At 40.4% G+C, this 18,241-nt stretch overlaps 1 protein-coding gene across 1 annotated transcript in view; it reads right to left on the bottom strand.

Moving 5' to 3' along the window:
• Window positions 1-11,120: 11,120 nt before the first annotated feature.
• The window catches only part of LOC117426400 (rasGAP-activating-like protein 1), a 54,239-nt gene continuing 47,118 nt past the window's right edge, over window positions 11,121-18,241 (bottom strand). Inside the window, exons 18-21 of the mRNA XM_059033282.1 lie at window positions 17,505-17,640; window positions 16,333-16,453; window positions 15,763-15,842; window positions 11,121-14,648 (exon numbers count right to left, since the gene is read on the bottom strand). Of these exons, the coding sequence (XP_058889265.1) occupies window positions 14,500-14,648; window positions 15,763-15,842; window positions 16,333-16,453; window positions 17,505-17,640 (486 nt within the window). The 3' untranslated portion in view covers window positions 11,121-14,499. The remainder of the gene's footprint in view (window positions 14,649-15,762; window positions 15,843-16,332; window positions 16,454-17,504; window positions 17,641-18,241) is intronic.

The following is an 18,241-nucleotide window of genomic DNA, read 5'->3' as shown; positions in this document are numbered from 1 at the left end:
TTTCTGAAGACAATAATAAGGTCCTTTTTGAAACTGTGAATTTTTGCCAATTCATTTGAACTGCCAGTCTGTTCTTGCTGAGCTGGCTGAACTCAGGGATGAGGAACTTAATTTCTCAATGTGCAACAGTGACATTATAGGAGAATGAATAGGGAGTGCATTAGCAAGTCCAGCAGTAAGCAGCGCTGTGCTGAGTCAGTCTGAACCGGGAGTTTGGTATCTAAGCCTGGTTATGCTGGTGCATGACAGCCAGGAATGCATTGATTGGACGATAGCTTCGCATGATGTTTACATTTGAGGGGTGTGACAGGGTATACCCTGCCCCTGTATGTATTATATTATTTGTTGTTTTATTATTTAAAATGTTTTATTTAGGTGTATAAAAACACATTATTGTTAATTGTTTTGCAGCATGGATGTGGTTAAACTTCCCCATCCATGCTAAACTCGCGCAGAATGTGACTGTCTCCAGATTGATTAATTTATTACTAATCTGGAGACGGTCACATGTACAAACCCACAACGTGATACTTGATTGATTTAGTTTTGTTTTGTGTTTTGTCCGTCTGTTTTGGCCATCGTGCCATTTTCTTTGTACCAGTGTTCTGTTTGTTCAAACCTTTGTTTTGTTTATTTATTATTAAAATGCGCAAGCAGTGCTTTTATACCCTACAGTACTGACTGTGTGTCCGTTCTCTTCCGGGTCTGACGTCACCACAAGCCGTCCTGTTCTTTATTTTTAAAATCAATCAATCAATCTTTATTTGATATAGCACCCTTTACAATAAATTGTCGCAAGGCGCTTCACAGGTACAATGTAACAGTAATTATTAATACTATACAAGCTATAGCAAACATTAAAACATGCAAATATGCAATACAATACAGGGTAAAAACATTACTTCATATTAAGATGGGAACGATTATAAAAGTGTGTCTTCAGTCGTGTTTTAAAAACTGCTTCCCTTATGGGAACAACGCATCTGATTCCATAATTCGGGGGCCTAAAGCCAAATGCTCTACCACCTGTGTTCTTTTTTGACACCTTAGGGACAGTAAGCAATCCTGCATCCTGGGATCGCAGTGGTCGTCTATGGGATTAAAATATCATTTAAATATGAAGGAGCCGAACCGTTTAATGTTTTGTAAGTAATAAGCATGACCTTAAAATCCACCCTAAACCTTACAGGAAGCCAATGTAGGGCTGCCAATACTGACGTAATGTGATCATGTGTTCTACTTCTTGTTAAAACCTAGGCAGCAGTGTTTTGCACAAGCTGCAGTCGGGATAACACAGATCTGGGAATACCAGAAAACAGAGCCTTGCAATAATCCAGTCTGGATGTTATGAAAGCATGCATCAGTCTCTCTGCATCTTCCATGGAAAGGAAGCGTCTTAGTTTAGCGATATTTCTTAAATGAAAAAAAGACACTTTAGTTATTTTTCTAATATGAGGTTTGAATGAGAGATCTGGGTCAAAAATGACAACCAGATTTCTCGTTTCAGATCTCAACTTAAATGGGAAGCTGTCAACTGCCAGAACATCTGAATTTGTATTGTTTAAAATTGATTTTTTGATCCCAATAGAATTACCTGTTTTATCAGAGTTCAACAATAAATAGTTTTTGACATCCATTGCATAATGTCAGCCAGGCAGATAGTAAGGATAGTTGCGATTGAGGTGTCACCTGGTTTAACAGATAAATATAATTGGGTATCATCTGCTTAGCAATGAAAATTGGCCTCATGTCTACAGATAACATCACCCAAAGGCAGCATGTAAAGGGAGAACAAAATTGGCCCAAGAACAGAACCTTCTGGGATGCCACATATAACTTCTGATAAAGCAGAGGAATCTTCATCTACAGTCTAAAATGTTATTTGTTAATTTGCTGTCGATGTAGCTTCTCTGTAATGAACAGTAGATCCTCAAAGATACCAACCCCACACATATGAACTGTCAACCAAACTCCCCCCTTGAAACCAGAGACAGGGCTCTTGACTACTGTAAAAGACATGAGGTTCAAACACTGCACATCTAGGTAAACACTCCTTTGGCTTTTTTGTTGTTGGTTTTTTTTTTCTTCTTCCTCGGGTGAAACATGTAGACCATTAATTAGCACAGCATGCATTAAATCAATAAGTACAGACATTTCCTATAGCCTTCATTCCCAATGTGTTTGATCTTCCACTTGGGCAAATTGCCTACTTCACACGTCTGCTATGGAGGGACCAATTTGCCTGCAACTTACCCATATTAAAAAATACAGGCCATTGTGTTATTTAACTAGGGTATACCTATACGTAATCATTTTGAATTCGGAAGCAGTTCATGAATTTACTCTGGTATACCCTGGTGAACTATTATAAGGTAACTTTGCTTTCTGGTCAATGTAAAAAGAAACTTGAATTTGAAGTCAGTGAGGGAGTACAGAACAGTTATTTGAACCATCAGCATGGCTCAGGCTTACAGTCATTTTCAGCCAGGTCTTATTCATGTTTAACTTGCTGCACTTTGAAAAATTGATTTGTGGTGCCATCATTGTACTGTATACCCATCCTGAAATATTCAATGCTGTCCTGCGATGAACTGTTTGCATCAGCAGAGGGTTGAGCATCACTTTGCATACCTCTCTGGGCGGCCTTTCTTTCTCCTTGTTCAGCAAACGCTCTCTGCCCGCCTCTCTCCCAGCGACTGGTAATTAGTTTGTTAATTAGGGAGTCTCGCCTGCCCTTAAGCAGGTGGTTCTCATTAATAATTTAATTAGTTCTCACTGTGATCCGGCTGAGCCAGCTTTATTTACTTGTTTGTTTACACTCGAGTCTCTGTTTTTTTATCTATGTATACAGTATATGTATGTCATATGCCATTCAAAGAATACTCAAAGAAAACCAGGCAGAACCACAATACTGCACAGAAACGGTGCTCCTGATATGGTACCACACATCCTGGTATGGCACTGCAATGGATTAGTCTGTATAATGTGTGTCCATATCATTGTGATACCATTGGTATGTCAACTAAGTCCATTTTAATCGCTAATGCTATTGTAGCTGCCCTTGTGATGCTATTTAATACAGATCCGTTACATTGCCGTTATATTACAGCTATTCTCTTGTTAAATCAAAGTAATCCACCCATGTGCACACAGTGTCGCACAACTGAAGCCCCCCCCAAGTACTTGATACATCCTACTTTTTACATTTAGAAAAGTGTGTTTTAAAGTTCCTGTGATTTTTTTTTTTTTTATTGTAATATAGGAGTTAACATGTCCGTGCTCTGACTTGACACCATAAATACTGCTCGGTGGGGAGTTCATTCTTTGACAGTGAAACTTCAGTTCTATGGGGCGCTGCACCTTTAATTTGAATCCCAAAGCATTAGCACTCAAAATGAGCTCTAAATCTTGGCTGTGTTTGAATGGTTATTTCTTCTGAAATATTTAGAATATATTTGCATATCTTTAAATTGTTGAGTTCTAAGAGTTCTAAGAATACCAGAGCAAGGGAAAGTTGCAAAAAACAATTAAACTATCAAAACATAGTGGGGCATGTATGCTTTGTTTTACTGTTTTAAGTTTTAAGTCATTTCAGCAGTGTCTTCAGGGTGAAAGCTTGTTATTGGCTGAAAGCATGTCAGTCAACAGGGGAAGCAGCTGATTGTTAAATGACAGTAAAGAAGGCATAGGAGGGGCGGGGACAATTTCACTGTCCAGTTGAAATGACCTAGGAAGTGCAAGACCTTCTGAAAGCATGGCTTGCAAACAGAGAGCAAGTATTGTAACAGATCTTTTTTTTTTTTTTTTTTTTTTAATGAAAATACACATTTACTATTATGTGTTTCTTTCAAAGCTGCATATTTGAGACCAATATAGTAAATACAAATTATGTTTGCTACAAACACTATAACATTGAAGCTTCACAGAAAGAAAGGAGCTGGTATAAATATTCTGAATCATAACACCGTGTAACATTTTTTTTTTTTTTTTCTGGTTCCTGGGTAGTAAGTGTTATTTCCTAATTGCTTATGCCTCAAAAGTATAGAAAATGGCTATTATTCCCCACAAACTTTGCTTTTGTGACCAGGACAGTGATATTTTGAAATTTACCTATTTCCAATGAGAAAACGGGCGAATTTGTGTCTTTTCGTTCACATAAAGTCAGAAAAAAACAACATATGAATCCAAATTAACATGTATTTATACTAAAGTAATACAAAAATGACTACAAAAGATTTAGAAGTGAGTAGTTTTTCGAGATTTACGATTATACTGTAAATCACTTTCACGAATCAGCCCCCAAATGTAGTCTCCCATCATGTTCTCGTTATACTGTCCTTGGTAGCGGCGTTCAAAGTCCAGTATATCCTGGTGGAAGCGCTCGCCTTGCTCCTCCGAGTACGCTCCCATGTTCTCCTTGAATTTATCAAGATGAGCATCAAGGATATGGACTTTGAGGGACATCCTACAGACCATTGTGCCATTGTTCTTCACCAGAGTCTCAACCAGCTCCATATAGTTTTCGGCCTTGTGATTGCCCAGGAAGCCCCGAACCACTGCGACAAAGCTGTTCCAAGCCGCTTTCTCCTTACTAGTGAGCTTCTTGGGGAATTCATTGCACTCCAGGATCTTCTTTATCTGTGGTCCGACGAAGACACCGGCTTTGACCTTTGCCTCAGACAGCTTAGGGAAGAAGTCTTGAAGGTACTTGAAGGCTGCCGACTCCTTATCTAGAGCTCTGACAAATTGTTTCATAAGGCCCAATTTGATGTGCAGTGGTGGCATCAGCACCTTCCGGGGGTCCCAGCCGTACTCATCATACTTCAAGGCATCCAGCAAGGTCTTGATGCTGTTGTAATCCTCTTTGAGGTGCACCGAGTGAGCCAGGGGAAGAGACGGGTACTTGTTACCATTATGGAGCAGCACGGCTTTGAGGCTCCTGGATGAGCTGTCAATGAAGGACAGTATAACGAGAACATGATGGGAGACTACATTTGGGGGCTGATTCGTGAAAGTGATTTACAGTATAATCGTAAATCTCGAAAAACTACTCACTTCTAAATCTTTTGTAGTCATTTTTGTATTACTTTAGTATAAATACATGTTAATTTGGATTCATATGTTGTTTTTTTCTGACTTTATGTGAACGAAAAGACACAAATTCGCCCGTTTTCTCAATGGAAATAGGTAAATTTCAAAATATCACTGTCCTGGTCACAAAAGCAAAGTTTGTGGGGAATAATAGCCATTTTCTATACTTTTGAGGCATAAGCAATTAGGAAATAACACTTACTACCCAGGAACAAAAATTGTGTTACATAGTGTAATTTTTGGAAATACTGAAGTATTTTGAATGTAGTGGACGGTAATACTAGTTTTGTTTTACTTTTTTTGGGCTTCCCAAAATCTGAAGTCTAAGATTGCGCTGCAGCCAATTCCAATTCCCATTCTCTTTTAATCAATTCCAACACATCACTGATCTAAATTGCAATTAGCAGTATACTGTTAAAATGAGCTGCTCACTCTGGCAACACATTGCTTAAACTGAAGTCACTGTTAGTCAATTAAATTGGCTTCAAATGAAAGCAGCTGAACAACCACACCGATTATTATGTCTCTAAAATATCAAGTCAAATTCCAATTCCTTCAAAGGAAAAAAAAAGGAATTTGAATTGGAAATGACCCCAGCCCTGCTCTGCAGCACTCTAGGCCTTGCCCCACTACGGGTGATTTCAGCAGCGTCGGAATGCAGCTATTAACAGGAGGGACAGCTTTTTAAACTCTCCGGATCCATGAATCAAGACTGCTGTAAGCAAGACTGCTGAGCCAGGTCCTTTCAAAGGAACATTGCGCTTGCGGATGGATTCCTTATTACCTTAGCTTTCAATACAGCTGGAGACATTCTGTTTGATAAACATAAAATCCTAAGTAATGTAATTAAAAATGAACCTTAGCACCCAGGCCCCAGCCGGCAAAACCCACACTGTGACACTCTCGCAGGAATATTAACTCGTTCACCGCGTCGACTGTGCAAGACTCCCTCTGCTGTTTAAAGAACAACATGGTATGCGGAGTTATCATAAAACACAAGCAGCTTTAAATGACATTTTTAGAGTTGTTGTGATTGTGCCCTTCCCTGCAATTATTCGGAGCGGTTCCTACAGCAATTACTCAAAAACTGTGTTCAATGTTTTTGTCTATGCTTTCACTTGAGTACAGGAGCTTTTTGTCTATGCTTTCACTTGAGTACAGGAGCTTTCCACACCCTGACAACTTTCTGTGCGAAGAAGTGTCTCCCTCTCTTTGTTCTAAGTCTATCTCTGTTATAAATTTATGAAAAAATGTAGCATAGTTCACTGTGTAGTTCCTAGACTTTACAGGCACTGTTCATAAAATGACAACCTTGATATTCATAAGCTTAGTGATTCCAAGTTCCAGAACTTTCACTGATTGACTCATAGTTACACGGGAGGTTCATTTGGTCAGGGATGGCAGTTCTGTTGGTGTGTTTTTCCTGGTGAAAGTGCTCAGGTTTATTGATTCCTGTATCTCAATCATCCCAGGATCCATCTGGACTCAGGAAGGATGAAACAGCCTTTGTCTTACAGGAATAGTGAGCTGAGTTCATCCGGAACTGTTTCCTTCTGCTTGCATGCAACAGGAACCAGGGCAGAGACAGGAACTAACTTCAGGAGGCCTGGCCACCTAGGGGGCAGAATATTAGTGAACTGCAGGTTTGAGCTGGTTAAAGACGTGCAAGATTTTACTTCCATTTTCTGACCATTAGCAACATTATCACTGCTGTCGCTTTCATTGTGTTGAATATATATATATATTTTTCAAATACAACGCTGTAGATTAAAAGTTGAACCTCCTGCTTCCTAGTGACCATTGGAGTAGACTGACCCACAGCAGAGGAAATGATACGTAACTAGGGAGCCGCAGTCGTCTTTAAGGTCTTATGCAAAGAACCAAACAATGTTGCTAATAAGAGGTGGATGGTGGTATGGGTTTCAAATGCCAGTTATCTTATATAATGTATTCCTCTTGTTGTTTAGATTCACTTTGTGCGTATAATTTTGTGTTTCAGTCATCACACCCTGGTGACTTTTCATGAATGTAAAGCACCCCTGTGGCCCTCGTAGATCTCTCTATGTCTTCTCTCTGTGTAAATCTGGTACACCAGAGTGTTACCATGCTGTCCCCCTGCAACACCCTGGCCCCATAGATGTAAGAAATACCACATTGCTCTATAGAGTCCTGCAGAGTGATGCAGGGGGGACAGGTTAACGGTTACACTCTGGTCTACCAGTTGTAGATGGTGAAGATGTCTTTGGGAGCTATAATGAGGCCACAGGGCTGCTCTAAACTTTTTAAAAAGCCACCAGGATGTGATGACTGTAACAGAAAATTATATACAAAGTTAATCTAAACAAGTAGAAGAAAACCACATTGAGTTGCTCCTTAAATCCGGTGCAATTCAATGAAGGATGTCAAGAAAGTGGGAAGGAAGAGGGACGTGGGAGACTAAGGGGGGGAGGGGCAGCTGTTGGCTCCGAGATGAGAGAGTGTGTGTGCTGGTGTGTTTAATGTCTTCCTGTAGAGTGTTTGTTTTCTTGAGCCAAGATCTGGAGGCTTCAGATCCACTGACCTCCACTGCAGGCGGAAGAGCTATTACTGTTAATTTGTCCCAGTAGAGATCATAACAAGAGGCAAACACAGGGCCAGTGTAGGGTTGAATCTCTTAAAGGAGTAATAACCAAAGATCCATTTTCTAACCACTCAGTGGTATAACAATTATTCTTAGTACTTTGTTAAAGCTTTCATAACTTTCTCTTCGACTCGGGTGAAGGCAACCGCAACATTGGTTTCCTCTCCCCATTCACTTCCTTTGGACCCCATCTGAGCACATTTTTTTTTGGTTATAATTACCCCCTTTGGGGATGAAGTCCTCTGTGAAGAGGATATAGTGTAGGCGGTCGTGCGTACTTCCTTATGTCACACTTCTCAGATTTCTCCATATATCTGGAGAACCGTGTATCCAAGCAGTGTGGAGTAGTGGTTAGGGCTCTGGACTCTTGACCAGAGGGTTGTGGGTTCAATCCCCAGTGGGGGACACTGCTGTTGTACCCTTGAGCAAGGTACTTTCCCTAGATTGCTCCAGTAAAAACCCAACTGTATAAATGAGGAATTGTATGTAAAAATAATGTGATATCTTGTAACAATTGTAAGTCACCCTGGATAAGGGCGTCTGCTAAGAAATAAATAATAATAATTGTCATGAAACTTTTTATTAAAATTAATTGTCATATGTTATTGAAACTCGTTAGTGATTCTGTAAATGTAAAACTTTTTTTTTTTACCTTTAGAATTGTGACATCACTCTTCTCATGATAAGTAGTGGAATTTTGACAAATCTGTAAAAGTTTATATCTTATACATGATTGCATGAAGCAAGGGATGCATAACTTAATTCTTCCCCCTGGTGCAGGTGACGTCTGACAATACAGCTGAAAGAAAGGTGCAGAGACCCGGGGGAACGAGAGCGTGAGCTAGAGGATGCAGAAAGTACTGCCGCACTTTTTCAAGTTTCTGAAACATGACAAAGTGAGGTGTGCTGCCAATAGTGATGTGAACAAATAAAATGGATTCTGCGGCTCAATATAGTTTAAAAGACTGCAAGAGCAGTGAAAGGTTAATCAGCCTGGCTCCTTTGGGAATAGGGGTGGGGCTTGGGGGTAGTGTCTTGACAGAGGTAATAGTTTGTGACAGATCGTGTTTAAGATCACCAGATGTTTATCTGAGCCTTGTGTAGATACCTGTACCCTGACAGCAATGAATTGATTGTTGGTACGAATACTGGTCTCATTTCAGTTGTCACTTACGACAAAATAGTATGTCGATATTGATCATTTGAATTTGTCAGGATGGGAACATGTACCATGAAATGTGTTGTGCCCTTACTGTATGAATGCATCTCTATGCAGAGGTGTTTCATATATACTGGTAGGCTTATAGAGGCCAGGGACTGGTGGGGTATTCCTCTGTATATCAACACCAGGAATATCTACTGAATAGGGGGTGTAATACTAACGTCACGATACGATATGTATCGTGATACATTATGTATCATGATGCAGGTGTTGGCCTTGATGGGCTACTTGTATGCTGCGTAATAAGCGCAAATGGTCATTTAACAATGGGCTACTGTTAAATAACAAAAATGCAATGAGATCGGGAGAGTATGTATTCATACCAACGATGAAACACACTTATTCTTCATTCAAGAACCACTTGGTGAACTACAGTGAGCTCTGTGATGAACCGTTGCACCCCTACTACTAAATGACATTTTCAAATGATTAACACAAACATACTGTAGGGTTTTCAGTTATTTATTTACTTTATTTGATTCATTTATTACATTTACTGTGTCCAATTGCTGGTATTATTTTTCCACAATTTGGAATGCCCAATCGCTTCTTCCCCTCATCGCATCAATTCCCCACATGGCTCAGGAGACTCAAAAGTTCAGTGGGCGTTCTCATATCCCACGACCAAGCCAGCTTCCTCTTTTACACCCAGGAACTCGAGAGCGGATGTCAGCGAGCTACCGGCCTCTGGAGGACAAAGGCCAGCCCTGCAGGTGTCCGCTCTGAGCTCACTGGGTGCCTGGGCCAGGAAGCAGGGTTCGATGAGAAACAGTCCCTGCCGGTTTTGCCACCCAAACCCACAGAAGCGCCAGAGTAAATGTGACGCTCCCTTCAGAATCCCCAGCGAAGACCGACAACTCCACACAGACAGGATGCGAATCTGTGCTGTATGACTCACCTTGCACACCACATGGCTGTGCTTTTATCAGGGGAGCCACTCAGGACCCCTAAAACACAAAGTCTATAGCACCCCTGTGACCTCAATATAGTTTTTTTTTAAAAAACAGAAAATGATATACAAAGTGATTCTAAATAATGATAATTGATTGGTTAAGATAAGTGTGCTATTTCAGAACTGTTGCTTGATTAAAACGTTAATATCCTCCACATGTCGTTATCATTAGATAATTGAGCTTGTCATTTGTTACGTGTGCCTCCTTTGACTTGGGACACCTAACTGTAGTCAATTATCTAGAAGGCAATGACCGCGGGGTCAGAATGCTTTAATAAATGAATAAATAATGAAATCCTGTAATACTCGGAGGACAGGTTTGTACTGACTGAAGTATTGCCTGTGTCATTACCACCCATTCTGCTCATGTAGGCAATGCAGTCTGTCTCTGCACAGTGAGATGAGGAAGGACACTGCGGCTGGACTCAAAACTTGGCTGTCTCTTTTTCTTTCTTTAAATTTTTTTTCCCCCCCGAGGCTGACCTTTCTGTGCACCAATCACAGATAGTGGTGGGAATCTGTAAAAAAAAATCAATGGTGTAGAAATCCCATCAAGCAGCCTCTTAAAGGATTAGGCATTAACCATTTAGTATTTATTTATTTATTTCTTAGCAGACGCCCTTATCCATAAGGGAGTAAATTATCCATAGCATAAGGGAGTAAATTATTTTTCTATGGGATCAAACAACCTTCCTCATTCAATTACAATCATCTCACCTCTCAACTGTACCAGCCCCACCTACTCTCTGTCTGTAAATATGTAGAGTAGGTGGGGCTGGAAGAGGAAAGATCGCATTGTCACATGATTTGAATGGAATGAGGAAGGCTGTTCCATCTGGCACTTGGGATTCCCCAGACAAGCTCTAAGAACAATACTAAGGGAATCCAACCATCTGACAACATAACCTTTGAACCCTACCAGCCCCACTTACTCTCTCTGTATACATACATGTATAGTAGGTGGGGTATGCAGTTACTCACACTTTCAATGGAATGAGCAGGGCTGCTTAGTGCTGGCACTTAAGATTCTCAGTGCAAGCTCAAAGCCAGGGTAAGGCAGAGTAAAATGATGATGACTTAATACAGAAACCCAAAAGAACCCAGAACCACTGAGAATGACTTATAAACATCATCAAATTGAAAGACAAATGTAAAACAAAGCATTTTGAAAACTAATGCAAAAAAAAAAAAGAATGTTAGGTTGGTTAACTTGGTTGTGTAGGGTAGGTATGTACCTACTTGTTGAAAAACAACACCACCAGCAGTTTTTCAGTTCATCAAAGCCATACATTTAATTACATCAAGGCATATGCAAATCTTTGTGTTAGAAATATATTTTGGCAATTATAATTTGGCCATCAATAATTTTCAGAAATATATATTGGCACATATAGCAACAACTGTAAAACATTGATATCTTCCAATAGTTATATATACAGTGTATAAATATATATTTACAAATGGCTGCCAGTAACATACAGTAGTTTAGCATAATGAAGAATATTGTCCCACATGAAAGCATAAGACAAAACATAAGAAAATGTACGAACGAGAGGAGGTTATTTGGCCCATCAATGCTTGTCCTAGTGGCTGATCTCAAAACTGTCAAGTCGGGTCTTAAAGGATCCCAGTCATTTCAGCATCAACAACATGTCTAGGTATCCTATTCCTTACCCTTCCTAGAAGCATAATTGTGACTGTCTTGTATGTACAATGTGATATGCAGCTACCAGATATTGGGCTGATGTAAATCTCTTTATATCGTCTGTTTTCAACTTAAAGCTAGACACCTTCATGAAGGATGAAGGACTAACAGCACAGGGCACTGCACTGTTTAAAATGCCAGTGAAATGAGATCAAATTGAATGGCACTGGGATACAAGTGTCTGTGTATTCAGCTTACTGCAAAGTTGGGTGTTGTAATTCATTTCTCAACAACAAAATGTGGGAAAATATGAATGAATTTGAATATATATTTAACTAAATTTACTGGCCACTGACTTAAAATACCATTCTAATTTCACTTTGAACCATTTCTAAACAATGTTCTGAACTCAATTCATTGCTGGTAATGGTAATTTCTTCTTTTGATCTTTTAAGATGCTTTGATCTATCAGGTTTGTTGGCTCCCCATGTTCCATACTAAACAGTATGTTAGTAATAAATATTGCAACAACATCACCATTCATAAAAAATATCATAAAACGATGAGTAAAATCCCATTGACAAAGCTATTGTAAATACTATACTTTACTGGGCAGCCATTAAGTGTCTGTACACAAACACGACTGAATGCAATGAGCAATCACTATGCATAGAAACCAGTACACACTTTCCTTTCACATACTGTACTTACACACTGCCACTACTGATGGGTGAAAACTACATTTCCCAGCATGCACCCTGCCACCCCCCATCCTGAGACACTTAAGGCTAGCTGTGGTGTAGCTCCCATTGAAGCACAGGCTGTTCACTAGCAACACAGTGGATGGAACCAATACTGCACATTGGTCCTGGTACATTAGAAAACCTATTTATCCCTCATAAGCTTATCCAGTTGCAATGTTAAAAAAGACAACACTTTCACTATACATGGTGGCACTAGCAGACTGACTTCAACCCTTTATGAATCAGCACAACAATATGAACCTTTTCACTGCCGTTAGCTACATAGAAAGATGCCTCCCCTGAGAAAAAGCACTGCGTTGAAAAGCCTGTAGCTGAAGTGTATCGTCGGTTCCATAAACTGTGATGTCAAATCCCAACATGTATATAACAAACAATATTGTAAGAAAGACGATTTCACAAATGTGGTTTTTACATTTCTAAGGGTCTCCCCTCTGAGGGAGAGATAAAGGGACCCTAGTACCCACACAAAGCGCTCTGTCCCATTTTATACAGGGGTTTAAGAGCAGTGCATTGTGGGTGTGTAATATTAGTTATCTTGACTAATGTCCTTTTCTTGTTTGGATTTACTTTGTATAATTTTCTGTTTCAGTCATCACACCCTGGTGACTTAGCAATAGTGCTCTCAGTAGAGCTCTAGACTCTACATCTGGTAGATCACAATCAACAGTGCTCTCAGTAGAGCTCTAGACTCTACATCTCGTAGATCACAACTGAACCATTAAGCTCTGCAACACTTGTGGATGTAAGAAATGCATCCGTAAAAAATACTGCCAAGAAAAAAAAAACAAGCAGAAGAAGACATTAGTTAATATAACTTTAGGGGCGCATTGATCATTTCACTGACAGTTACTGTAGAAACTAAACTCCATGCAAGACCTTCTCTTATAATTCAGGCCAATGGAAAAAGCACTGTGATAAAAAGGTCTGTCAACTGTGGACTCAGTAACATACAATGTACGATCAAGCACAGGCAACTATTGAGCAATGGCAAACTGGGGCTCATGCGTTCAGCTACAGCAGCAGCAGCAACAATTATTCAACATCCAAACTTTCATGTATTAAAACAAACAAAGACCCTTCTCAAGCTGCAGTATTTCTTCTTCTTATTTATTCCTTAGCAGACGCCCTTATCCAGAGCGACTTACAATCGTTACAAGGTATCACATTATTTTTACATACAATTACCCATTTATACAGTTGGTTTTTTTACTGGAGCAATCTAGGTAAAGTACCTTGCTCAAGGGTACAGCAGCAGTGTCCCCACTGGGGACTGAACCCACAACCCTCTGGTCAAGAGTCCAGAGCCCTAACCACTACTCCACACTGCTGCCCCAAAAACCAATAGGAATGAAATACTGTACTGAGAAACGCCTTGGTATAAAACCCTTTCCTCTACTCATGAAGGGATGACTGGAGAAGAGCCTGGGCCCATAAGAAGAAGAGCATTGATATATCATTATAATCCCAGTGTATTATCCAGGAGAAACCCAGGCTAAACCATTAGCAGAACACAGCATTAGAAGCAATGCCAACAGGTTTGGAACAGTGGTACTGATATGGTACTGCAATGGATTACCAGTGTGTATTATTTCATACCGTTGCGATATCATTATAAAAATGTGAGCACTGTAGTACTACTCCACCAATAGCTGCAATGTGCTACACCGAATGAGGAATACCTGCTAGTTAGTATCGAGAGAAAAAAAGCTTATACATTCGAAGTGCGGAAAACTGCTTGTAACAAATGTCCATGTGAATTCAATGCAACGGATCCAAAGATATGGTCTTCAATAGCTCAAACAATTAAGTATCGGTATTGTAAGAAAACAGGCTATAGATTATTTAAGAACAACTTAAAGAATGTCCATAGTTTGCTCTTAGATGAAATTGTGGCAAGCTCTATCGTTGTAAATGTCTGAATATCTTAGATATTTTATGTTACTGAGTCCATAGTTGACAGACCTTTTTATCCTGTTTCTTGCAGAAACACATTTATTTAAAAGCTCCTGTTTCTTCCTTGTAACTTCCTGCAAAGTAACGTTCAAACCTGTATGACTTTCTGACCAATCATCATCACCCAGCCAATAAAACACAAACAGCGTTAGCGACAAGGTTTGACAGACATCCACCAAAACAAAACACAATGGGAATGGGAGGTGTTAATTTGCATTCTATCTCTTGCCCCACCCCCCTGAGGGGCGTGGCTTAAGGAGGCAGGATCTCATTGGCCGCCTCCTCTTTCTCCCGTCGTTCAAAGGCCTGGTGAGCACGCTCCAGATCCTGAACCACGTCGAGAAGACGCGCTGCTGCTGCCATCCTCTGCTCGTGGAAGTTTCTGCTCCGCTCCACCCCGTCTGCCACAGAGAAAAGAAAGAGACATCGTAAGGTTTTGTATTTATTTATTTAATTTAGAATGTCTAATTACATTCCCTCACCGCTGAAATTCCCCACAACAGCTCAGAAGCACTGAAGGTCCGATCCCACGATTGCCTCCTTGCACCCAGGAACTCGAGAGAGTGGATGTCAGCGAGCTACCAGCCTCTGGAGGACAAAGGCCAGCCCTGCAGGTGCCCGCTTGAGCTCACCTGGCACCTGGCCAGTAGGGTCGACTGTAGAGCAATGGGGAGAAACAGCCCTGGACATTTTTTGTCTCCCTAACCTGCAGAAGATCCAGAGCCAATGTGACGCTTCCTCTGGAATCCTTAGTGAAGACTTTACACAGCCAGGACGCTCCCCTGAGTGTGACACACCCTGCACGCCATGCAGCTATGCTTTTACTTGGGGACCCAGGCTGATCTCAAATTTAGGATGGTTGCTGTTGATTGAAAGACTCAAGCTTTGGTCTCATCCCTCAATCAACCAGCCTCAATATGCCGACACATGCCTGCATATATTATTACTTAAAAAGATTACATTTTAGCCAACCAGAGATATTCCCCAGGATATCCAGTAGAGCAGGGGGCCGCTCATCTCAGTATGGTATCTGTTTAATTTCAGTGGAACGGCTCGCCTCTCTCTCTCTAGAGCAGGATCAGTGTGTACCTGCAGGTAATCCCTCCCCTGGGATTGTTAACGGCTGTCCTCATTACGTTAGAGATCAGAGCCAAGGCTGTGAATCAAAGAGGCAGGGGGCTGGGAGTTGAGAGGAATGTGCGGTAATGAGGATACCAGCTTTTCACCTCTGGGATTCTTAAAGCTGCAATCCTGTTCTGTTTTATACTCAAAAGCTTTACAAGCACCTGCAATAACACTGTCAACAGGGTGTGGGGTATTGAGGGCAGCACTGTTTAGATCACTGCTTCTCAAACTGGGGTCAGTAAAGGTTGAGATTAAAGGTTGAAATTAATCTTGAGACTCTTTTCTTTCACTTTATTGTATTGTCTTTGACAGTTGTGGTGAGAGAAAGGTCTTATGATTTTAAGGGACCAGGCTGGCAGGCTGGCAGGACCTGTTTATTAACCCTCATACCTGATCGAATTCTGGGGCTGTGTTTCCTCTCCTCCTGGTCCATGGCAGTTTCTGCATCAGCAGACTCCAGGTACTTCTTCCTACAGACACAGTATCCACAAATACAAAAAATGGGTCATATTAATGATAAACAAATTCAAGCACATCTTATTTTGTATATTCTTTCTAGACCATCAAATTGTGTGCTGGGTGCCACACAGGTTTAAACTGCACAGCAATTTAACTGTGTTTAATTAAATGGCAACCTTTGTCATATAAATCAGATTAATTGAGTTTAAATGAGGACAGGCCCTCGTGACATCACTGGATGAAACGGAAAGATTAATTCCATGGACGCTTGGGTAGCTTCTCCTTGGTAACATGTTCTGCACACAGAAATCAAACCATGGTGAGACACCGACCTCTAGTGGTGTCCACCAGAATTACATCTTCACCAGTTTCTTCGGGGCGGATCAACAGATTACATTTAAACTTAGCCTTGCCCTGCATTCTAAATTATCAGCAGAATAAACACCAGCCTCATACAAACCAATAAGAGAGAGATTTGCCAAGATCCTTGCAGACACTGACCTGAGCTTGTCCCGACCCTGCAGCAGCTGTCTGTAGATGGTCTGGGTCTCTGCATCAGGGTCTAGTGGGTCACTCCAGTCCCCGAGTGTCACGGCAGAGTGTGTGCGGCTGCAGCCCAGGACTGTGGGGAGAGAACCATGTACCTGGCTCACTAGATATTGTCTACAGCTAAATACAGTACAACATTTGAATCTTTTGCATGCTCTTTCAAGCAAGGAAACTCAGTACAGATGTTTTTTATATATGCAGTCACAATGTCCAGGTACTTTGGTAATCATCTAATACAGATTCGATGTTTAGTTGTCTTTTTCACGGTTAATAACTTCATTTTAAAATCGGTTGAGCCCTTAATTTAAAAAATAGATCTGGGTAAAACCCCAAAATCAAGGTTAAGGTTGAAAAGTTCTTGCAACAAATTCACAATTTTGATCCGTGAGAAGGCATTAGCTGAAATGTTTATCAACTGTAATGGGTCAGCAAAGTTAACAGTCTTGAAAAATATTCAAAATCTCTCTCAAGGTATAAGCATGATTTCTTATAGGTGTTACCTTGTATCTATTGTATTGAGATACTTCCCTGGTAATGTATCAGTGATTCACTTGTACACAGTGAAATCGTTTCACATCTACAATAAATCTGGCTTCAATCCAGGGTGATTCCCCAGTGCTGTGAAATGCTCCAAAGCTATGTTATTGTTTGTGCCAAAAATGAATTAACGCACAGTACATAAAAGGCTATAGTCAAATGCAAATGATGGCATGCTTTTGGAGTGCTTAAGGTAAGAAAGTGAATAAAAGCATGTACAGATTTGAACTATTTCTATCAAATCGAAAGTTCAAGCCAAATGCAACCCAAAATGTCTACAGGAGACTAGGAGTGTATGACGTTTGTTGCAAAACTAAGGCAGTTACCGTGTTCACCCGGTATAGGGTGACAGACAGACAGACAGACACGATTAGCTTAGAAGGGTCCCCATTTTTTGAATGAGGACCCTAGAAAAAAATAAAATACAAATGAAAAACAAATAAAAACATCACAGTCTCGATTTGGTGACCAAAACAGAATTGACTTAAACAAACTGTTCAAACCACACATCGAATGAATACTGTTTAAATCTGTGTTTAAATGTTTAGTTAATGGTTTTTGAACTTGACACTCCTAGTAAGACTGACCAGTCCTGTTTGACTGCAGACAGCAGCTCCACTTTCCACTCCTGTAAGCCCCTGGGTGGAAGGAGGGTAGCATCCTCTCATTGTAGATACTGGCCTTCCTGATTGAGGACAGCCACTGGTTCAGCGCATTCACGTTCTGCAAGGAAACAAACACTGTGGCAGATTTCAGGGTTTCTCTACTGCTGTTCAAATAGTTTGAAACTCAGTTCCCCTTTGCGTTAATTCAGGGTATGCAAATATTTCAAATGCAACACTTTAGATGAACTCCTGCATCCTGTTTGTGCTGTAGTTTGCTGATTTCCGCTTGACCTTGGTTTAAACTACAATACGCCTTTACATTCATAATAAATAAAAAATGTAAGCTAAAATGTCTAAGCAGACGCAAGGCACTCGCTAAAACGTGTATCTGTTTGACTGCCTTAAAAGATTTCCCTTCAACTACACATGAAGTGATTAGGTACGAGGAAGCGTGTGTCATATGTCTGCTTATTTCATATTGAAATCTAAAATCTAGGCTAAGAACTAAAAGGCTCCCAACAGAAAAAAGGGGAACAAGTAATAATATTTGTTAGTTCAAATAATGGATTTTAAAACGTTGGTTAGCACTCCTTTAAAATCAATACTTACTACTGTGCAGTCTAGGCAATACGTGAAAGAGTAAGTCATTGAATTGTCTTCCTCTTGTTTTACTGTCCTTTTACCTTGCTGGGGTGTTTGCTTATTGCATTTACTCGCAT

Source organism: Acipenser ruthenus, chromosome 11 (assembly GCF_902713425.1).
Source record: "Acipenser ruthenus chromosome 11, fAciRut3.2 maternal haplotype, whole genome shotgun sequence".
Taxonomy (NCBI): Eukaryota; Metazoa; Chordata; class Actinopteri; order Acipenseriformes; family Acipenseridae; genus Acipenser; species Acipenser ruthenus.
Note: the sequence above shows the minus strand (reverse complement) of the source record. Positions and strands in the feature narration are given on the sequence as shown.